Source organism: Oncorhynchus nerka, linkage group LG9a, assembly GCF_034236695.1.
Source record: "Oncorhynchus nerka isolate Pitt River linkage group LG9a, Oner_Uvic_2.0, whole genome shotgun sequence".
NCBI classification, from domain to species: Eukaryota; Metazoa; Chordata; class Actinopteri; order Salmoniformes; family Salmonidae; genus Oncorhynchus; species Oncorhynchus nerka.
In genome coordinates this window covers 25,640,991-25,665,281 of record NC_088404.1, presented here as the reverse complement: position 1 = coordinate 25,665,281, position 24,291 = coordinate 25,640,991, and the positions used below count along the sequence as shown (strand labels likewise).

The 24,291-nt window shown below is 40.4% G+C and overlaps 2 protein-coding genes across 2 annotated transcripts in view; both read right to left on the bottom strand.

Moving 5' to 3' along the window:
- Positions 1-2,751, bottom strand: part of LOC115134111 (diphosphoinositol polyphosphate phosphohydrolase 3-beta-like) — a 31,179-nt gene extending 28,428 nt beyond the window's left edge. Inside the window, exon 1 of the mRNA XM_029667766.2 lies at positions 2,109-2,751. Within this exon, the coding sequence (XP_029523626.1) occupies positions 2,109-2,207 (99 nt within the window). The 5' untranslated portion in view covers positions 2,208-2,751. The remainder of the gene's footprint in view (positions 1-2,108) is intronic.
- A 1,650-nt stretch (positions 2,752-4,401) lies between these two features.
- Positions 4,402-12,703, bottom strand: LOC115134110 (ubiquitin-conjugating enzyme E2 N). The gene is made up of 4 exons (XM_029667765.2): positions 12,596-12,703; positions 7,553-7,799; positions 5,439-5,579; positions 4,402-4,845 (listed from the first exon to the last, which is right to left on the bottom strand). The coding sequence occupies exons 1-4, from the start codon at positions 12,623-12,625 to the stop codon at positions 4,799-4,801; spliced, it is 465 nt and encodes a 154-aa protein (XP_029523625.1). The 5' UTR covers positions 12,626-12,703; the 3' UTR covers positions 4,402-4,798.
- Between the last annotated feature and the right edge of the window lie 11,588 nt (positions 12,704-24,291).

Below are 24,291 nucleotides of genomic sequence, written 5' to 3'. Positions count from 1 at the left end.
AATCCGGACCCTTATTATAAATCCCTCTACACCCTCCGACAAACCCAATAACACAATACCCAATAATGTCAAAGTGGAATTATTTTTTTTCAAAATGTTTTACAAATTAATGAAAAATTTGTCAATAAGTATTCAACCCTTTTGATATGGCAGCCTAAATAAGTTCAGGAGTAAAAATGTGCTTAACAAGTCACATAATAAGTTGCATGGACTCGCTGTGTGTAATAGTGTTTAGCATGAGTTTTGAATGACTACCTCATCTCTATACCCTACACGTACAATTCTCTGTATGGTCCCTCAGTTAAGCAGTGCATTTCAAACACAGATTCAAACACAAAGATCAAGGAGGTTTTCCAATGCCTTATAAAGAAGGGCACCTATTGGTAGATGGGTAACATTTTAAAAAGCAGACATTGAATACTCCCAGGGGTGTGAATACTTATGTAAATGAGATATTTCTGTATTTCATTTTCAATAAATTTGCAAGAATTTCTAAAAACATGTTTTCACCTTGCCATTGTGGTATTGTGTGTAAATGGGTGTAGATTTTTTCAAATCAATTTTGAATTCAGGCTGTAAAACAAAATGTGGAATAAATCAAGGGGTATGAATAATTTCTGAAGACACTATAAATGCCTTGCTTCGAGGCAAGCAACACTGAACAATGCATGAGAGCACCAGCTGTTCCTGACGACTGTGATCACTCTCTCTGTAGCCAATGTCAGTAAGGTTTTTAAACAGGTTTGTAAACGGATTTCCAGGATGCTTACTCAGAGCATGTGCTGACCTGACATTTTCAACCTCTCCCTGACCTAGTCTGTAATACCTACGACGATGAGACAGCCTATGGGTAGGTGGTCAGAGACCTGGTAGTGTGGTGCCAGGACAACCTCTCCTTCAACGTCAGCAAGACAGAGGAGCTGATCGCGGACTACTGGAAACGCAGGGCTGAGCACGCCCCCATTCACATCGAAGGAGCAGGTCGAAAGCTTCAAGTTCCTCAGTGTTCACATCACTAAGGACCTATCGTGGTCCAAACACTCAAACAGTCGTGAAAAGAGGGCACGAAAATACCTCTTCCCCCTCGGGAGGCTGAAAAAATTTGGCATGGGCCCACAGATCTTCAAAAAAGGTATACAGCTGCACCATTGAGAGCATATTGACTGGCAGCATCACCACTTGGTAAGGCAACTGCTTAGCATCCGACCGTAAGGTGCTACAGAGCGTACAACCTAGTACATCACTGGGGCCGAGCTCCCTGCCATCCAGGACCTCTATACCAGGCGATGTCAAAAGGCCATAAAAAGTGTCAAAGATTCCAGCCACCCAAGCCATAGCATGTTCTCTCTGTTATCATACGGCAAACGGTACCAGTGCGCCAAGTCTGGGAACAAAAGGCTCCTGTACAGCTTCTAGCCCCAAGCCATAAGTCTGCTTAACAGTTCATCTAATTGCTACCCAGACTATTTGCATTGACCCCCCTTTTTTTTTGCTGCACTGACTCTATGCACACTCACAGTACTCTACCCCCACACACACTGCTGCTACTGTTTATTATCTATCCTTATTGCCTAGTCACTTTTACCCCTATTATCTCAACACTAAACTACCTCTTACTGCACATTGACTCGGTACCGGTACTCCTTGCATATAGCCTCGTTATTATTTTATTGTGTTACTATTTCCGGCATTTTTGTTGGAAAACGGCTCGTAAGTAAGCATTTCACCGTAGTCTACACCTGTTGTATTCCGCGCATGTGACAAATAATATTTGATTTAGGAATTTGTCACAGAGGTAGACAAAATCTTAAGGAACTTGTCATTTGAACTTGGTTAAATAAGCCGTGTTCTTGTGATGAGTCAGTAATGTGAATATCTATCCCATATCTAACCAATCATCTCGACTCTCAGCCTGGGACTCCCTAAAGCTACGCCACTTAGATACAAGTGACTTTTCGTAGCAGGTTTGGAGAGCATTTTCGCAAACCGTAATTTAATGTTCCTATCCTGCTACGTTAATTTTTCTAACCTGTCGCGTAGGTTCTAAAGTGATACGAAAAGTCGTAGCTGTCTCGAAGTGACGTGATTTTAGTGAGTCCCATCCATACCTCGTCCTCTTTTTCATTCTTGAAGCATAAACATGCCGCTCGTCTCTTGAAACCTTCACCATCATAAGTCCTCGTCTGGTTGGGTTTAAACTTCATCATATATTCTGCAATCTCCGTGCTCCAGGGAAATACGAAAGGTGGTGTGAATGGGGGATCTAACCAGATCAAGTCAAGTGCCTTTACTAGGCCAAGAGAGAAACAAGAAACCACGCACACAATATCTCCAAAGAAATCTTCAGGCAATCCAATTTAAACGTTATTCATCTATTCGCATACAAGCATCGCATATCCCGGAGTGTTGTCTGCCGAACATGCTGGTTGCGGTTGTCAACACACATATTCCCTTACGCCAAACCACTGTGGTCCGCGAGCACCGCAACCTGCTGACCTCCGTACTGCGCTGTGTCCACCTATCAGCGCCATGCTACGATTAGATGTGGTTAATTCCATCTAACAATGTGATGACTCATATTTGTCCCTTTAAAATGTCAAACAAAAACCAAAGGTTGCAAAGCCGTTATTGTGCAAAGAGTTGTATGGTTTGTTTAGCTGTGCAATATTTGGTTGTCTAGAATACATTTTAAAATTACATCTCAGCATCACTGTTACCATGGAATTGTACATTTCAATAACTAGGCATATCTCAAGCTAAAATGAAACACACTCAGTTATCAGTCTACTTTTCAAGTTAATGGAACTACGGTTAACTGTAAGTCTACTTTAAAATCTGGCATAACTGGTTCTTCTTGGGCAAGTCAATTTCCCCATTTCGAGGTCCATAAGAAAACACTGCACTCTTGCCCTCGAAGCGCCGAGACTGAATGCAGTGTTCACCACCAATACATTGTACATTGTAGCCAGCTCAGTCAAATCTGCAACACTAACAAAAACTAGTATCAACCTTAACGTTACATTGCTGTCCTCTAGTGGTAAACCGAATAACGAGTATAAAGTGTCCCTGCTGTTTTGGATGAGGGAATATGCACAGAAAAATATAAATATATTTTGAAGGCATGAGAAAATGTTATTTGTATCACCATGAGATGGCTGACTTTGACATTATCAATTGAAGAATAGACTAATACATTCAGTAATTGTCAAAAAATCTAGGACCAGAGTAAAGATTAAGACCGTCTGGCAATAAGCAAGGGTTACTCTTCTTTCTGAATTCACCCAAGGGCAGTCATGATTCAACTTCAATGTTCAGCAGTCATGCTTCACTGTTGAATCTGACCTGTTGACTTCAATGTATTCAATTCAACAACATCATTGAGGATATACCGTAAGTCCTAGCCTGCCATCCTTACTTCCTCAAAAAACAAAGGCACACATTTTCTTATTAAATCAACAGATTTTATTTACAGAAAAAAAATGCAGGTGGACTGTTTTCCTACCATTTGGAGAACAGGAAAACGTGCCTCCCCCGACCCCTCCAGTTCAATAGAAATAATGAATTTACAAACAGTGAATTGAATACAGACTTTTCAAACCAAATACCAATATTGACAGTTGAGACAAAAGCCTTCGTTGATCTCTTGCGAGTTAGTTCCTGCGATTCCCCCATTACCCCTAACCACCTACCCTTACCTCCCCCCAACCTCCTCGAGCAAAATGACCCCTAACACACACACACACACACTGCAGAACTTACAACTCATTACACTTTTCTGAAATGAATGCCATGGGAAGGAAGTAAACCGTTGTGTCTTGTAGCATTAGATTGTGACAAACAGGAAGAACAAGAAACTAAAAGAGCCATGTAGCCCGATGTCAGGAAAACATCCATATCAAATAAAAAGGAGACAAGAAAAACAATATATTCCTAATACAGAAGTTATGGAATTCCTGTCCTGTCCCGCCACCCCTATCCCACTCCATACCGCCCTCCCTCCGCCACAAGACTACCTTAGGGTCTCTACACGGACAGCGGTTGCAACAGTTAAACGTGATGGTGGCAGGCTCAGATTCATTGTTTAGTCGTTATATCATTGCTTTGTATTTCAAGTGGTTTAGCAGGCGCTATGTTGATTTTGTTTTGCAGCTTGGCCTTCAACAGGGTAATGAGTCCAACAATAGCCTGTCTCAAAGGGTGTGTCTACTACCTGGGGCTAATCAGCGGATTTCAATAAACAACCAGCATCACAAGAAAAAAACTAAGTTAAAAGAAAAGTTTTTTAAAGTTTGGCCATCTTGGACAAGAACCCAGACTGTCTCCCTCCAACCCATCCCCTCCGAATAAAACATGGGACAGACAAACACTTTGTTTTTTAAATTTTCTGTACGAAGCTAGTTAAAAGCAGAGGTTGGCAGTTTCCTCCCAAATCAATGGAAAATAAAGCCAGGTGGTGAGTTAGATCTCAACCCTGGCTGCCCATGCATCTGAACAGTAGTGAGTTAGATCTCAACCCTGGCTGCCCATGCATCTGAACAGTAGTGAGTTAGGACAAAGACGACAAGTTGTTTTTTTCTCTCGTATGTGCATTTAAAATCACCAATTTACTTGTCTTTTTCCTCTTTTTTTAATATATTCCTTAAATGTTTACTTTATTATAATAATACCTTTTTTTTCCTCCAAGACGGTGTCCTTTAAATGCAAATGAAGTAGGAAGAAGAAGAGGTCTTGGCAGAAATAAGGAATGTGTTCTCACACTGACTTTCCGCTCAGTTTCTTTCCGCTTGTTTTACGGTTTCTACACTTCTATGTTGTTTTGAGCGTAAAGCCTGGTCCATGTCCGGGCTGCAACACAAAATAAGGAAGAGAGATGAGGTCAGAAAGCAAGACTAGGTCCATTATAGTCTGTTCTAAAAAACAACATGCTTTGGTGACTGGTGAGTTAGTTCATTATTAGTCTTCCAATAGAATTGTTGAGGCTTCAAGTTAACTTTGTCATATTTGTACTGGCTGAATGGTAGCCTACATTTAGAGACTGAAGTACAATTTTAACAAGGTTGTGTTCATTAGGCACCACACAATAAAACGGCTGAAACAGGGAAGATTACCTGGACTTGTCTAAAAAGAATAGTTAATTTTCCCTTTCTGTTGCGAAACATTTGAACGTTTCCATTGCATGCCATAACGAACACGACCCAGGCAAGTGGGGGTGGTGAGGGGGTAGGAGTGCACTGCTCAGAGCCGGAAAAGGCTATACGGATACTCCTGTAAAACTATATTTAATACACCTGGATACACCTGTAAAACTATATTTAATTTCAGAACTGGTTCAAATTAGGTTATGGTAAGGGTCAGCTTTAGAATTTAGTTTGTCGTTTTGCAGGTCATGAGTGTCCTTATAGACTCTCCCCTCAGAGCCGGGCTTCATCTAGACTTACCCGTCTCTATGGCTTGAGCTTCATTGGACTTCCACTGCTCCGCAACATCATTCGCTAGAGGATCATCAGGGTTGGGAGCACTTAGTAATGCCTGGATTGATAGCAGGACAGTACGGATCTGCAAGGCTGGAGACCATTTATCTGTGAAGAGATTTGAGGGATGAAGGAAGGAGGAAAAAGGGGGAGCGAGGGAGGCAGGAGAGAGGTTTGAGCAATGTTTCTATTTTGAGTGATGTGGCAGTGGATAGGCAGTTAGTGGCATGTCACAGCAATGGGGAGATGCGGCTTGAGTGAGAGGTCAAAAGTGTAATCGGAGAGGCTCTTGATCTTTTGAGCGAGATTAAAAAGGCAAATCCCTCATAGTGCTCCCTCATAGTGCTCGCTCGTGATTCTAACGCAGTGGGGATATGGCAGGAAACAATGCCCAGGCCTGTCCCACTAACAAGCCTGAACTTAATGCCGTGTATGACAGAGAAACAGAGCAGTTGCAGCAATGTGACAGACAGTTAATGCGGTCTCATATCCCCAGTATCTGTTATCAGTCACCTGGATTGTACCTAAATACTTTTGATGATAAAACAGGTCAAATATTAGGGCTGGGAATTGCCAGGGACCTCAGGATACGATTTTATCATGATACTTTGGAACTGATGTTCCATGTTTCAGATGTCTGCTGCAGGGGGAGCCATGAGAACACATTTTATCAGTCATAGAAATAAAAAAGTGCTGAAAACAAATTGGCTCCCTATTTCAAAAGAAGATGGAGAACAAGCTATGAAGGGAAATAATATTTCCAGAAAGGTAGACATCCCTAAATGTCAGACCTAGTATCAGATAACGTTGGTTGCCACTATTTTAAAAAAGGAGGCATTTTTATTTCTCAATCTCAACTCGTAAAGCACGCCTCCCATTCAGATGCATATGCTTTTGCCTGCCTACCATTTACTAGCAGCGGATCACCCACCACTTTGCAATGTGAGCTTGAGGCATTAAAATAGTTTGGAACCTGAACGTTTTACTTCACTTCAAATAATGTCTTACCTTGCTTCAAAGTAGCCTTATCAAAATCCATCCATAGAAGTGAATTATTTTATAAAGACTGCCATTAACCAGCCCTTCTCTCCAGTTATATTGGTTTTCATATCAACTTTCTTTCATTGTCCAGAAGCCAAAGGCACAATCCTAGCCATATTTGCAACCCATCATAGTAGTTGCTATTAGAGTCTCCCTCTTTCTAAGTTTATAACAGAGCTGTTCATCTCTGTCACATATGGAACTGCTCACATTAGGTGCGCTGTTTAGAACTGTGTTTTCCGCAAATTACATTTAGCCAAATGTTTGAGAATTACATTTTATTAGCTGCATGTTCAATTATAGGCTATAGCCTTTTGACTGTAAGACTATTGGCTTGCTAACGTTGCATGTTTCCATTAAACTCTTCTTGAAAAATGTCAGGTCCTTGTATGCATAAATAACGTTAGTATCAGAGAGGAAGAGTCAAAGTTTCACTCTCGCAAAATCTGTCTAAAATAAGTCCAATGCAATTCTATGGGATTATTTTGGGCCTAAATTTGTTGTCTGCCTTCCCCGCCTTGGGAAGACTCCCATTGTTAGGGTGGAAACATAAGCATCTCGTCATTATATACAGATCTCTGATAGTATTTTCTGTTGGCCACCTCATTTTACTGTTATATATATATATATATATTTTTTTGTTGTTACTGTTTGTTGACCGGTTAATGAGGGTCCGTTAGTCTGCAGCTAAATTGACAGAAATTTGCATCCCTAATCCCTTCCCAAACCTAACCAAAACGATTACGGGTATGAAAGGAATATCTGACCCTGTATCAGCTGCACCTGCAACATCTACCTACTCAACATTTTCAATACTGACATCATTTGCTCCAGTATTGCTAACAATCTAGGCCAAAATCTTAGTTTTCAAGCAGCCACGTTGTACTGACAAATAAATCATTTTTTTCAAAACTTGCCATGTTGAAATGCTCCCCATTAACTAATTTAACATGAACTGAAACAACTGTGAAATGTAGCAAAATTACTTTGGATGCCGGGCTACCATGTTGGTGCAAAACAAAGAGTCAAGTGTTTCTTACCTTTCAAGATGTCTAGACATATTCTTCCCAGCTTGTCTACGTTGGGGTGGTATATTTTGGTCATAAAGCGTACTTTTGGAGCTGCCATGGGGTATTCCTCAGGGAGAAAGAGTTCAAGTTTAAACGTGCCACCTTCGAAGGGTGAGTCCTGGGGCCCGGCGATGACCACATGGAAGTAGCGGGCGTTCCCTTCGTCAGGCTCCGCCTTAATGCCTGGGACAGGCTCAGCCATCAAGCGCTGAGTCTCCTGACAAACAAAAAACAGACATAGGAACAGGGTATACCTCGATGCAAATACAGACACAAAATCACAGTGAGGAACGGTACAGTGGCTGATTCTCCACCCTTCTCCCAAAGTTTGTAATTGCATACTCCCTTCTAATGAGGAAACTCCCCCCAGCCAATGTCCTCTGTAGCTCAGTTGGTAGAGCATGGCACTTGCAACGCCAGAATAGTGAGTTTGACACCCGGGACTACACGTATGCAAAATATATGCACGACTGTAAATCGCTTAGGATAAAAGCACCCGAGAAATGGCATATATTATTATTCTTATACCAGTCCAATGGTTGGAAATCCATGACAGGGAGAAGGGTAGGGAATCGGGACGTAGCCAGTGACAATGGCAAAGATGCTTAAAGACGGCGGTCCCCATATTCTTGGAACAAATGCCTTGTTTGCTAAGTTCACCTTTTGTACACTACTCTTCATTACTGTTTTGTTTATAAGCATTAGCATAGTATACATGATCCAAATTCTAGTTCCAAGACTGCAGCAATTTCAAAAATGAAAAAGTTAATTTACTGGCACATTGAACCATGTTGCACGCCGTAGTTTAAGAACACTGTGGGCAGTGCTAAAAACAATGACCCCATATCTAAATTCTTCCATCTTCATGCACCTTTGCCATTGTGTGATTTTGGAGTATTTGTCTAGACTAGAACAGAGAACCTAAGTTAGGCCTAGCCTATGTGAAAAGCAGCCTAAAGGCTCGGACACACCAATAGTGTTTGCCTGCCGAGAGTAATTAGCACCCCTGAAGAGTGCCGGCCGTATGAGAATGTCGGCAGCCAGACGTCAACAGTGCGCTGAGCAATCAGTTGACGAACGGGACATCCACTGTCCTTTACACGTCCTCCAAGAGGACAGATTGTCCCATGTCATTCCTGACACATGGCCTAGATAGAGCCTGCCCTGATCCCTCTAGTAGCTATTGAAAAGCATGCTGTTAACTGTGACAAATACCTCACTTTCACATAGCCTTTGCTTACTTTCAATATTTCAAAGGTTTCATTTTTCAGGAAGCGTACTGTAGTTGTCTTAGCATGTAGGCTACCTGCCACAATGTTCATTCTGTGCTTTCCCATTTGGAATCTATCAATCTAGTGGTGGTAATCATGGTTCAGCAGACAAGTTTATGTTCCCTTGCTAGCTCATCCCTAACAATAGAAGAAAAATGGCACATTTTAGATTTACCCTTTTTTTTTATCAGCGTTAGTACTGATCAATCTTTCAAAGACATCGCCTACAGCCGAAAATATCTAGCCTAACAATTCTCCATCAAATGTACGGGAAAAACACAAGCACCCTGTCCTGGGCCACACCTCCAACTTGGCAGCAACCAGTGACTCACTACACTTAGCCTAGTTGCTTACAAAGGAGACCTGTTGCCAAGAGGTACATTGTGGTCTTCTCCTTTCTCTCTCTCACACACACGGGTTGGGCGGTATCCAAATTGTCATACCATTTCAGTACCATACCGGTATTACCGGTAGTGCACACAAGGGCCGCTATAAAAATATACAAAATAAACCATTTTTTATTCTACACAAAACAATTTAGGCAACAGGGATCTCGATCCAGGAGGGGATTGAATGTCTCTGCTGTAACCAAGATCTAGAAATCTAGCCACTTAGCAAACCAAGTGCATGTAGCAGGAGCACGGAGCTGGATATAATTTATTTGACATCTTAGATTTCTTTTAGTCCTACTTAACTTATTCAGTGGCCTATCACACACCCAGGAAATACCCCGGTATATAGTATATCACTCAAGCCTACACACACACACACACACACACACCCTCTGTAGCTGGCTGCAATAGCACCTGAAGCAGAATATCAGGCAGCTGAGTCAGATTTCTCTCATTCTCTGCAATGTGCTAAGGGCTTTTGGAGGTGACACAGTCACATTTATTATTATTATTAAGCACCAATACAGAAGAAAACTGACTGAAACAGGGAATGACGACCTGTATTTGTCCCCCCCGTTACAAAACCAGGCTCCAAAAAATTGTTCTGTGGCGTGTCCTAAGGAATATGACCCAGGTGACAACTAGGGTTAACTTTCCCATCAACCACTGCAGCAGCAAGAGTACGTCATCAGACTATAGGCTGACTAGCTCATTGTGGCAGCCAAGTGTCCCAGACTCAGGGCTGTGACCTGTAGAAAATCACACCATCTCAATGTGATGGAGCAAAAGGAATCTGATACATCCTTATGGTATGCATGAGGCTGACTGGGTTACACACCTGAGCCAGAGAGGTGTACAACAAGGAGCCACTGAAGGAATACTGCAGGTGCAGCAATATAACAATGGACTTTTACAGGTCTAGGCCTATTCCCCTTCACCTGCCTATATCTATTTTTCCAACAGCCTAAATGGAAGCCTAAAACACCAATACCAATCTTTAGAAATGTTCATTTCATGAGTTTATACTTAATATAAATGCATAATCCTAACGAGAACTCTTCAGACAATAAATAGCCTCTCTCTACGATGATGATGCTACAGGTCAGGCTGAATGACATCCCAGATCAACAGAGCAATGTAGCTTAATAAATCAACTGTGTTAGCCTAGATCTATACTACAGGCAGCTTTGACAGACAGACAACTAATAGAGGGGGGGGGGGGGGGGAATAGTTGCCTAGCAGCAGCCACTGTTCCTGCTGCTGTTTTTTATTTCCCCAAATGCAACTCGGAGCGAGATTCCTGAAATGTTTCAGATAACCCACAGACAAAAACACACAGTCCAAACACAGACAAGTGAGTGGCTCCAGGACCAGTCGCGCACTCATAGGGGCTCAGGGGGCCAAGCTCACTGGGAACAGTTCCCAGAACTTCTCCTTTTCCCACCACATCCAACCAATGTAACCATCATGTGTGTTCCCTCCCTTACTCACACACCCCCCGCCACCACTGCACGATTGTCCTTCTCTCTGTTAGCAAAACAGCACTGATTCAATGACAACTTGCAATGGCACAGGACATGAACTTGGGAAAGGGAACAACAGCTCAACATTCCCTGTGTGGGGGGACATTGTTTTTGTGGGAGGGGATCAAGATTGAAATGTTGAAAATAACCGTAGGATATAGGCCAACTAGTAGCAACTTTTAGCCTGCAAATTTGTTTCATGGCTACTTTGAAGAATCTCAAATATATTTTGATTAGTTTAACACCTTTTTGGTTACTACATGATTACATATGTGTTATTTCATAGTTTTGATGTCCCTCATTATTCTACAATGTAGGAAATATTAAAAAATAAAGAAAAACCCTGGAATGAGAAGGTGTCCAAACTTTCGACTGGTACGGCAGGTAGCCTAGTGGTTAGAGCGTTGGGTCAGTAATCGAAAGGTTGCTATATCGAATCCCCGAGCTAACAAGGTATAAATCTGTTGTTCTGCCCCTGAGTAAGGCAGTTAACCCACTGTTCCTAGGCCGTCATTGTAAATAAGAACTTGTTCTTAACTGACTTGCTTAGTTAAATAAAGGTAAAATTAAAATAAAAAAAACACTGTATGTATATATATTTCAAATATTTTACCAACATAAGATTTTTAGGCCATATCACTCAGCAATAGTGTAGATGGGTGATGGAAACAAAAATGTATTTAATCCATTTTAAATTCAGACTGTAACAACAAAATGTGCAATAAGTAAAGGGATATGAATACTTTCTGAAGGCACTGTACTAGTATACTGGTGTATGTAGGCCTCATCACTTTCTTTAGCATATTTGTATTTATGTTTTACCTTTATTTAACTAGGCAAGTCAGTTAAGAACAAATTCTTATTTTCAATGACGACCTAGGAACAAATTTGTACCTTGTCAGCTCGGGGATCTGATCTTGGAACCTCCCGGTTTACTAGTCCAACGCTCTAACCACTAGGCTACCCTGCCGCCCCAAAATGTATGTCTGCATAGTCGATGTCTGAAATATAATTATAATCCTTCTGTAGCTAGCTAAACAAAAACATGTGTTGAGTCTTGGACTATTGCCCTGACTGCTATCAAATGGGTGTCATGACTACCTAGCTTTCTAATCAGAGAAATGGTTGACTGGTAAGTGGAATCGAACTATCCATTTCAATGAAGCTCAGTTAAACTGAAATCCTGCTTATGCCCTGGCCCCCAAGTATGTACGCAGTTATCCGTGTCTCCTGCCCACTGCCTATAACTTCTTATGCTAGCTAGTTAGCTAACACAGGCCTTGCGGAAAATATCTGCCACAATGGTCATGTTTTTATTAGTAAATAGCCTGCTAAATTGACCCTTTAATAAAGGTTAAAGTATATTCTTTATTCATGGGCAATTTAGCCCAAAATAAACATTTCAGCCGTTTATATTGTGGCACAATTAAGAGAATAGGCTGTTTAATTGATTGTTTATTCCTTCCAACACATTTACGGTTAGCTAGCCTATTTGGAATGGGTGGCTGGCTAACGTTTTAGCTAGCTAGTTATAGTGATTGCTAACGCTTTTTTGTCTATATGCTACATTCACGGTGTATAGTGTATTGACGAATAAACAAACACCACATTTATCCGCCATTTTTAACAAGCGTGGACGTATTTAACCCACCCATAGATACTTATTCGGTTATGGAACAGGGACGAAACGGAAGTAGTTAACTTTGCAGCTAGTGCAAATGCAATCTAACTCATTTGCTAACAGTACAGAGCCTTTTCAGCATTAGCTCGTTTTATGAATCTGTCACACACAACAACAATATTCAGTCAAAATCACTGAATAATTACCTTAATAATCCTGCGGGGCAGTCCTGCCATCTTGTCTTTATTGCGGGGTTTAGCTGTAACCACAGATAGAACAATGAGATAGATATATTACCGGATGTATACATGTGAAGCATCCGCTTGGCGTTTCCACTCACTTCCACATATGGCAGTGAGAGGAAGTACAGTGGGAGAAGTTGAACGAGATGGATTTTGGCCGATGAAACATTTGATCTCAATACAGTTTTCTGTTCTTAAAACTAAATTATGTTATGAACAGAGTGAACTACATTTTGTAGATTTTACTCTTTGCCAAAGTTGTTTTTAAATCGCGTTGTTTAGAAGGACTGCAAAGGAAAATGTAGGTATTGCAAACGCGCACTTCACATAGTATGCGTTCCCTAACGGAAACACGCAAACGTTTACGAGAACGCGCCAATATGATCTCACTAGCTTGTCCTTGGCTCTGCCCACCACCCAGCTTGTTCTGCCAAATATGACTCATTGTTCCGATTGGAAAGGCTGTGGTCTATCTTGGGTTAGTTATAAAAATCTTTGCTGTAGCTCTCTTGCTTCTTTTCTTTCGTTTGCATTGACAGCGAAAGGCGCGTGCACACACTTCTTCTGGTGTTCTGCAGTTCTGCATCATGAGACCATCATTAAAGATTATGGAAAATCTAGTTTTATTATGGTTAATGGGTATGATAAGTGACAGTGATTGATTGGACAGATCCCCATCTCATTCACATCCTTGTACTATATTTAGTACAATCAGAATTATTTTTTCCCCACAAAAGGGCTATATTACAGATTGTAAACATGTTTGTGCACAACATTTGAGAGAAATAAGCTTTTTGTGCGAATGGAACATTTCTGGGATCTTTTATTTCAGCTCATGAAACATGGGACCAACACTTTACATGTTGTGTTTATATATTTTTTTTCAATTTAGTTACAAGTATCTAGACAAGCCACATTGAAATGTTAAGATTGTCATTATCTATTACACTTCCAGTGTCATAGTTGACAATGGAATATTTCAGAATTAAATTGTTTTAAAGCATAGTATTGTTATTTGACCTGTCCTAAGCCCCAATATGCCAAATACAGTGCATTCGGAAAGTATTCAGATCCCTTGACTTTTTCCACATTTTGTTACGTTACTGCCTTATTCTAAAATTTTACAAAATATTTTTTTCCCTCATCAATTTACACACAATACACCATAATGACAAAGCAATAACAGGTTTATAGAATTTTAGAAAATGTATTAAAAAATAAATAAAGCATTTACATAAATATTCAGATCCTTTACTCAGTACTTTGTTGAAGCACCTCTGGTAGTGATTACATCCTCAAGTCTTCTTGGGTATGACACTACCCTGATTTTGGGGAGTTTCTACAATTCTTCTCTGCAGATCCTCTCAAGCGCTGTCAGATTTGATGGGAAGCGTCGCTGCACGGCTATTTTCAGGTCTCTCCAGAGATGTTCGATCAGGTTCAAGTCCGGGCTCTGGCTGGGCCACTCAAGGTCATTCAGAGACTTGTCCCGAAGCCACTCCTGTGTTGTCTTGGCTGTGTACTTTGGGTCATTGTCCTGCTGAAGATGAACCTTTAGTCCAGTCTGAGGTGTGTGTAGATTTATGAGGAAAATTGCTTATTTAACCCTCCTGTTGTGTTCCGGTCAAATTGGACCAATTTACAAGTTCTCTCTGAAAAATGTAGTTAATTAAATCTGATTGTAATAAGGTTCCATGCCTTTGTCCACACAGGGCATCTGAACACACAAAATACATTTTGATGATGTATTACATTTGGGGTGTTTTAACTTTTGTACACCTGTTGTGTTCCTGGTATATGAGTATATGAGGCCTTGCTCACAATTCATTCTGTGGCAGCACAATGACCAAACGATATACTGTATGTGAGGCTCTTGATTATATCTTTGATCATGACACTGGCGAGGAGGAGAGAGTCCTTGTTAAACTTTGACACAAAGTAGTCTGTGGTAAATAACACAATATGTTTAATCTGAGTATTTGTTATAGTCAAAATAATCCATATATGCTTTCTTTTTTTAAACTCAAAAACGAGTTGTATGAGCTCAGGTCAATGAGGCCTACAGGCCATAAATAGCAAATAGAAGTTCAAAACTTGTAATGTTCACAAGAACTTAAGTTGATGAAAAGATCTAACACAATATTAGGTGATAATATATTATGGATTTATAAATCAGCTATAATGGGGTGGTAATTTTAGACCGGGAACACAGAATGAATTAACATGAAACAAACACAACGGGAGGGTTAATCCATTTTAGAATAATGCTGTAATGTAACAATGTGGAAAAAGTAAAGGGTTCCAAATGCACTATATATTATGCAACTCTGTCGTTTGTGAACTACAACAGTTTCTGTTTTGTACTATATTTAGTCTTTGGACACATAGGGTTACTGTTTTTTTTTCTCACATTTCATGAATCAAATCCTTTTAAATCGCTTTGGTACTCCATTCACAGGTATGTGGTACGTTTTGACAAATCTTAGTACTAAACTCCAAACTGGTCACGCAGCCAGTTTTTCATTAACAACCTGTCATTGTGCATTCTTGAGGATTGTAAACATCTCTCACCACACAACCATTGATTCAAATTAGAAGTTTGTGAAATTTAATGAGAAGATTGTTTAATCACCAAAACATGATATATTTCAATTTAGTCGTTTTAACTACCAGTTAATGCAATAGAAAACAATGCAAGATACGTGTTTCAAATCACCCTTAGAAGTGCTGAAAATAATATGCTACAGTACTGTAAATTACAATTTTCACATTAGGCAATACACTTACATTATTGAACAAAATTGACAGAAAATATATTATTTACATAATATCTATCCAATGTATAATCAAAGGTGTGCTCAACGAAAACATCCTCTACAATCACTCATGCAAAATATTTTTCCCGAAATAATTGCAACATAGCTGTACTGTCTGTAATCAAATGTAAGAAATTAAATGAAACGAATGAAAATAAAACCATTAATTTGGATCAAGCCTATCTTAAGCATTTGGCATAAATTCTCATCCACATCACAATGAATGTCCTCATTGTTCATGCAATCATGGGAAAAAGCTTTTGGCATGGTGAATCCAAGCTTGACATTGATTGGTCTGCATTGATGTCGTCGCATGCCTCATCCATGGCCAGAAGGTGGCTCATGGGGGTGGGTGGAAGTGTGATCGTACACACTTCCACCTCCATGCTGAAACAAATTCCTCAATAGGGTTGAGGAAAGTAGAGTATGGGGTCACGAATCTGGGATCGGCCCGAAACCATGCCTCAACCACCTCTGCATGGTGGAACCTGACATTGTCACACACAATGACATACAGTAGGTGACCCCTTCAGCTTGACTGGCCTGCTCAATTTAATTGAGAAACACAATGCAGTGTGCAGTATTTTAGGATCCAAGTAATGGCCTACATCCTACCACACCATCTTCAGAGATAGCTGCGCACATAGAGATGTTTAACCGACATTGTCCAGGGACTAGGACGGTTGCCCGTTGACTGAGTTTTTGGCCAGGTTGAAGCCGCTTCATGAACAAAGATATACTTGTGATGGTTCACAGCAGCATAAAGCACCATCATTCTCTAAAAATATATTTTGGTCAGTTATTTTTACAGTATAGTTCCAATATGATATTGTGAAGTAGCATGTGCATCAAATAGTAACAGTAATACAGTATACAGTATAGTGCTGTACCTGAACACTCAGCCCGCAGTTGTTTTACCTGGTCATTGTTTCTCTTAAAAGGCAGCAGGTAAATGTGTTTCATAGATACCTGGTGCCTCTTCAAAAAGCGGGCGATTGTTGGTAGGCTGATGGATGCCACATTGTCGAAGGTGTCATCGTTCTCATCAATGGCCTGCTTTATTTAAGACAGCTGTATGTCATTCCCGTCCCTTTACCATTTCCACCACTATAGGGTCTTCTGTCAATTCTGAGGGTAGAACAGTAAGAATGCTGTAACATGTTTTGTGAATTTACATGCATTACAAAATGTAATTTACTGTAAATGTAATGGTAAAGCATAATGCATATCCTGAAGGCCTGCTTGCTGACCTCATCCCATCAGTAGAGGATGCCTGGTTGCTCCTCAAAAGTGCTTTTCTCACCATATTAAATAAGCATGCCCCATTTAAAAAAATTTAGAGACTAAGAACAGATATAGCCCTTAGTTCAACCTAGACTTGACTGACCAGCACAAAAATATTCCTGTGGGGTTCTGCATTAGCATCGAATAGCCCCCGCGATATGAAACTTTTCAGGGAAGTCAGGAACCAATATACTCAGTCAGTTAGGAAAGATAAGGCTAGCTTTTTCAAACAGAAATTTGCTTCCTGTAGCACTAATTCCAGAAAACTTTGGGACACTAAAGTCCATAGAGAATAAGAGCACCTCCTCTCAGCTGCCCACTGCACTGAGGATAGGAAACATTGTCACCACCGATAAATCAACAATAATTTCAGTAAGAATTTTTACATGGCTGGCCATGCTCTCCACCTGGCTACCCCTACCAACATCTTAGCACCCCCTGCAGCAGCTTTCCCACGCCCTCCCGCTTCTCCTTCACCCAAATCCAGACAGTTGATGTTCTGAAAGAGCTAAAAAAAATCTGGATCCCTACAAATCAGCTGGGCTAGACAATCTGGACCCTCTCTTTCTAAAATGATCTGCCAAAATTGTTGCAACCCCTACTACTTGCCTATTCAACCTCTCTTTCGTATCAGCTGAGCGCCCCAAAGACTGGACCGCTGCCACGGTCATCCCCCTCTTCAAAGGGGGAACTGGCAATAGACAAACAGAGAACACAGGTATAAATACACTGGGGATAATGGGGAAGTTGGGGGACACCTGGAGGGGGGTGGAGACAAGCACAAAGACAGGTGAAACAGATCAGGGTGTGACAGTGGCATGCCTCACTCTGCATTGACTTGCATTGGATATGTTTCTGCCATATAATATACTCTAGGAGTGCGTGTGAGTGTGTGTGGAATACTTTAGACATTGTTTTTATATACAGTATCAGTCAAAAGTTGACAAACCCTGGAATGAGTAGGTGTTTCTTTATTTGTACTATTTTCTACATTGTAGAATAATAGTGAGGACATAAACACTATGAAATAAAACATTTGGATTCATATAGTAACCAAATAAGTGTTAAACAAATCAAAATGTGTTTTATATTTGAGATTCTTCAAAGTAGGCACCCTTTGCCTTGATGGCAGCGTTACACACACTTGGCATTCTCTCAACCAGCTTTGTGAGGTAGTCACCTAGAATGCATTTCAATTAACAGGTGTTCCTTGTTAAACGTTAATTTGTGGAATTTCTTTCCTTCTTATTTTGTTTGAGCCGATCATTTGTTTTGTGAAAAGGGAGGGGTGCTATACAGAAGATAGACCTATTTGGTAAAAGACTGAGTCCATATTATGTCAAGAACAACTCACATAAGCAAAGAGAAACGACAGTCCATCATTACTTACTTCAATACAGAAAATTTCAAGAACTTTGAAAGTTTCTTCTAGTGCAGTCGCAAAAACCATTAAGCGCTATGATGAAACTGGCTCTCATGAGGACCGCCGCAGGAAAGGAAGACCCAGAGTTGTGTCGTGTCTTTGGCTATGCCGGATTAAGTGATATGACATGCTATTCTAAAAAATCCTTCCTCCGTAATTAATATTTCCTGATTGAGCTAATCATGTAAATGTAATTAACTAGAGAGGCGGGGCACCACAAAATAATATTTATAGTGCTGTTATCTTCCGAATAAACTGTTAAAGACCTAGTAATATTTTACATCAATAGCAGTCAATATTAATCGTCACCTTAATTCAGTCTCATCTGAAAGTTGTAAATTCTTGGTTATCTTCACGAACCCTGGCTAACAAGTTGAATCAGCAATACAAAATTGGGTTTCATTATTTATTTACTAAATACCTAACTAATCACACAGAATTACATATACACAGAATTAATCATACCTTGATTACAAACTACGTCATAAAGGAAAACGTCCCTAGCGGGCGGAACAGATATGACAGCTGCTTACACAAAAGAAAAGGGCTGGGTTTGAGTGAAAGAGCGGGAAGACTGAGGACCAAAGGAAGAAGCTGTGCTATCGTAAATACAGTATTTTATGCACTCTAAATTACCGCCCATTTGGAAAAGGAAAATGCAATAAATATTTACTCTGAGCTGCGCTTCGGTAGGTTGGTGGTAGATGGAAGGTCGTGTTGCCAAACCGAGTCCTTTGTCCTTTGAAGAATGTCTCTGGTGGTCAATTGGATACGTAGTAACGTGTGATAGACGGGATACTCTGTCTGTTCCTTCCTAACCCTCGTTTGCAGCTGCTGTTGCTAAGTCAAAGGCTAGGAGGTATCACTTCTGTAGTGAATAAGAGTTCAAAGTTCATACCATTCACAACCAAAGCTCACGCTGATGTTGGCTTCGTTCTGTAGTTATTATCTGAACCATTCTGACATCGGACCGTCGTCCTCACATCCTCGGAACAGGAGGATGTCAAGGGCTTATATAGTGGAGGAAGAAAAGGGGTGTGTTTCATAGTTTACAACCTATGTCTCTTCACGTGGGCGGGCCACTAAGTCAGGCCTAATTCACTCATGAAAACCAGATTCTCACATTTTAGAAGCTAAAATCATATTTCATCCCATCACGAATAATTTCATATTCAAACATTTAAATTGAACAACAATTCCATGTGAATCCGATAACTCTGATGTGTAGACTTTACACTGTAGAGTTTGTCATCTTATCATTGAAGAGAATGTCTCAGATGACAACCGAACTGACATCATATTCATTAAGTGTAGCTCCCTTCAGTAACCACGAGCACAACCCTTCCTTGATTTTAACTGGCGGCTTTATTCTGTAGTTTTAGTCAGAATTATCACCTCCTGTGAGAACTATAAAGTAAATGAAAAATACAGTTAGGCACACTCTTACAACCTTATCTTACGAGTGACTTATTAGCTTGGTATAACTCTGAAGTGCTTACATACATAACAGTTTAACCGGCGTTATAACGGGTTCAGATTAAACACATGAATAAAGGAAAAAATACCTCATTGGCTGCTTATTACAGAAGGGAGGAAATCAAACTTCACACTTATTATTCCTGGCATGAATTCACACTTCATCCTAACATACACTCTTCAACCTTTATGAACTACACCCGATGACATGAAAGGATTGCAAGATTGCCTTCCCTCCAAAAGTGTGTTGCTACAATAAGGATCCCCGTTACAACAGTATTAGCTACGTAGTTCCGCTTGTATTATCATTTCCCCCGCACAGCGGACACGTAAACAATTCAAACAAAAGACAACGACATAACCTGTAAGTCTAACTGTCAGTTACATTAAGTATGTTCAAGTATGTTCAATTGGTCGAATTACCAGAATATAGTTCATTTCCCCCCACCTTCTGATGTTCCCAGAATCTCTATGTTAACCAAGGGGTTTTCAAATGTAACATCAGTAGGGTAGAGAGAGGAAAAAGGGGGGAGAGGTATTTATGACTGTCATAAACCTACCCCCAGGCCAACGTCATGACAGTTGCCTCTGCGGCAGAGGATAAGTTCATTAGAGTTACCAGCCTCAGAAATTGCAGCCCAAATAAATGCTTCACAGAGTTCAAGTAATACACACATCTCAACATCAACTGTTCAGAGGAGACTGCGTGAATCAGGCCTTTGTGGACGAATTGCTGCAAAGAAACCACTACTAAAGGACACCAATAAGAAGAAGCGACTTGCTTGGGCCAAGAAACATGAGCAATGGACATTAGGCCAGTGTAAATCTGAAATTTGGTCTGATGAGTCCAAATTTGAGATTTTTGGTTCCAACCGCCATGTCTTTGTGAGACGCAGAGTAGGTGAACGGATTATCTCTGCATGTGTGGTTACCATGGTGAAGCATGGATGAGGAGGTGTGATGGTTTTAGGGTGCTTTGCTGGTGACATTGTCAGTGATTTATTTAGAATTCAAGGCACACTGAACCAGCATGGCTACCACAGCATTCTACAACGATACACCATCTGTTTTGCACTTGGTGGGACTATAATTTGTTTTTCAACAGGACAATGGCCCAACACCTCCAGGCTGTGTAAAGGCTATTTGACCAAGAAGGAGAGTGATGGAGTGTTGGATCAGATGACCTGGCCTCCACAATCACCCGACCTCAACCCAATTGAGATGTTTTGGGATGAGTTGAACCGCAAAGGGAAGGAAAGCAGCCAACAAGTGCTCAGCATATGTGGGAACTCCTTCAAGACTGTTGGAAAAGCATGCCTCATGAAGCTGGTTGAGAGAATGCCAAGAGTGTGCAAAGGTGTCATCAAGGCAAAGGGTAGTTATTTTGAACAATATAAAATATATTTTAATTTGTTTGACACTTTTTTGGTTACTACATGATTCCATATGTGTTATTTCATAGTTTTGATGTCTTCACTACTTTTCTACTGTCACGTTTACTCCGCTTCCCCTCTCCCGCACTCAACGCGCCAGTTGTCTCATCATTACACACACCTGCCACCATCGTTATGCACACCTGCGCGTCATGACACTCACCTGGACTCCATCCCCTTCCTGATTACCTCCCCTATATCTGTCACTCCCTTTGTTTTTTCCCCCATGCATTATTGTTTCTGGTTATGTGTTTCATGTCTATACCTTACTCGTGTTTGTTATATTGTTAAATGTTCCATTTCTACGTAACACAGCCCAGTTAAGCTGCAATCCCGTTAACGGGATGATATGACAACAGCCAGTGAAAGTGCAGGGCGCCAAATTCAAAACAGAAATCTCATAATTAAAATTCCTCAAACCACCCACTTAGATGGGAAAAAGATCTGGGTATTGATCTTGATGAGGATCTATGGAGTGACCTATTGTTACGGTTTTCTTCCGTTGAAGGAGAGTCGGACCAAAATGCAGCGTGGTTATTACGATACATCTTTAATGAAGATGACACACGAAAATACAAAACAACAAACGGAACGTGAAAACCTATACAGCCTATCTGGTGAAATACAAAACACAGAGACAGGAACAATCACCCACGAAACACTCAAAGAATATGGCTGCCTAAATATGGTTCCCAATCAGAGACAACGATAATCACCTGCCTCTGATTAAGAACCGCCTCAGGCAACCTTAGACTTTCCTAGACAACCCTACTCAGCCACAATCCCAATACCTACTAAAACCCCAATACAAAAACACACCACAAAATAAACCCATGTCACACCCTGGCCTGACCAAATAAATAAACAAAACACAAAAATACTAAGACCAAGGCGTGACACCTATGCAGGGATGGTGTTACATCCACATTGAACTCCAGATACAGACTGATCCAGTTTAATTTCCTCCATCAGCTCTATATCACCCCATCTAGACTGCACAAGTTCAACCCAGATATCTCCTCCCTATGTTTTAGATGTGGCTCAGATGAAGGAACATTCCTCCATTCCACTTGGCAGTGTTCAAAACTACACGGTTTCTGGCAGGGGGTATGCGATACCATATCCTCAATTCACGGGGTTGCATTCCCTTTAGACCCGGAGGTCTGTCTACTGGGTAACTTTACTAACACCAATCTTAGGCAAAGCCATACTATAAAGCTAACAGAAATATTGCTAGCGATTGCTAAGAAATGTATTGCCTTAAAATGGAAATTGGATTCCTCCCTGCCAGTTTCAATGTGGCTATCGGAAGTTAATAGTTGTATCCCTTTGGAGAAAATCACTTACTGCTTGAGGAATAAGTTAAAGACATTTTACAGAATTTGGCAACCTTTTATTGACTATATGGAGAATCTCCCCCAACATCTCATTGATTGAATCTATATATAATCCTCACATAATGTTTCACACGTAATGTATAATATGTAGCCTACGGCAGGTGATCCAATGTCTCGTTATTTTTATTTTTATTATTGTATGTTTGTTTATATAATAATCATTACTATTATTTTTTGTTATGCTAGTCTGTTACTGTCACTTTGTCCTATCGTTGTCTAATATCTTTTCACTTTTGTTTTGAATGTTCTTAATTGGAAAATGCAAAAATAAAATATTTTTAAATAAAAATAAAAAAAATCCTCAAACATACATGTATCTTATACCGTTTTAAATGTAGTTTTGTTGTTAATCTCACCACAGTGTCCGATTTCAAATAGGCTTTACGGCGAAAGCAGCACAAACGATTATGTTAGGTCACCACCAAGCCACAGAAAAACACAGTGATCCCCAGCCAAAGAGAGGAGTCACAAAAAGCACAAAGAGATAAAAGGAATCACTAACCTTTGATGATCTTCATCAAATGACACTCATAGAACTTCATGTTACACAATACATATATGTTTTGTTTGATAAAGTTCATAAATTACATTCACTACTTCCAAAAACATCCAGTGATTTTGCATAGCCACATCGATTCAACAGAAATACTCATCATAAATGTAGATGATAATACAAGTTATACACATGGAATTATAGATATATCTGTCCTTAATGCAACCGCTGTGTCAGATTTCAAAAAAACTTTACGGAAAAAGCAAACCATGCAATAATCTGAGACGGCGCTCACAACAATCAAGTCAAGATAGCCGCCATGTTGTAGTCAACATAAACCATAAATGACATGCTAAATAGTCCCTTACCTTTGATGATCTTCATCAGAATGCACTCCTAGGAATCCCAGGTCCACAATAAAAGCTTGATTTGTTCGATAATGTCCGTTATTTATGTCCAATTAGCTACTTTTGTTAGCGCGTTTGGTATACATATCCAAACACTCGTTCTGGTCAGCATTACCTCGGACAAAAACTTCAAAAAGTTATATTACAGGTCGAAGAAACATTACAAACTAAGTACAGAATCAATCATTAGGATGTTTTTATCATTAATCTTCAATAAAGTTCCAACCGGAGTATTCCTTTGTGTCTTGAGGAGCCATGGAACGCAGGTCGCTATCATGTGAAATGCGCGTGACCAAGAAATGGCTGCCTGCCAGACACCTGATTCATTCTGCTGTCATTCAGTCCCACAACACAGTAGAAGCCTCGTTCAAATTTCTATAGACGGTTGACATCTAGTGGAAGCCCTAGGAAGTGCAACTTCATTAATATCTCAAGGGGACTTCAATGGGAACTGTGTTGAATACATACAAACCTCAGATTTCTCACTTCTGGTTTCGATTTCTCCTCAGGTTTTTGCCTGCCATATGAGTTCTGTTATACTCACAGACATCATTCAAACAGTTTTAGAAACGTCAGAGTGTTTTCTATCCAATACTAATAATAATATTCATATATTAGCAACTGAGACTGAGGAGCAGGCCGTTTACTTTACGTTTACTCCAAGCTACTCAATACTGCCCCCCAGCCATAAGAAGTTTAAATAAAGGTTAAATTAAATAAAACGTATTAAACTCACCAACTGCGCTTGCTTTCCGACTCCCAGCATACACGTTACAGAATAACGCCTCAACAAAGGGAAGGAACAGGGATATTTTGTAATTTTTTGGTTACGTCGGGTCCGATTGCCGCTGCCGAAGCAACCGGGGATGCCTCAGCTGGCTCATCAGGCTTCCATGCCTCAACTGGCTGGATAGGTTCTCAAACCACGGTT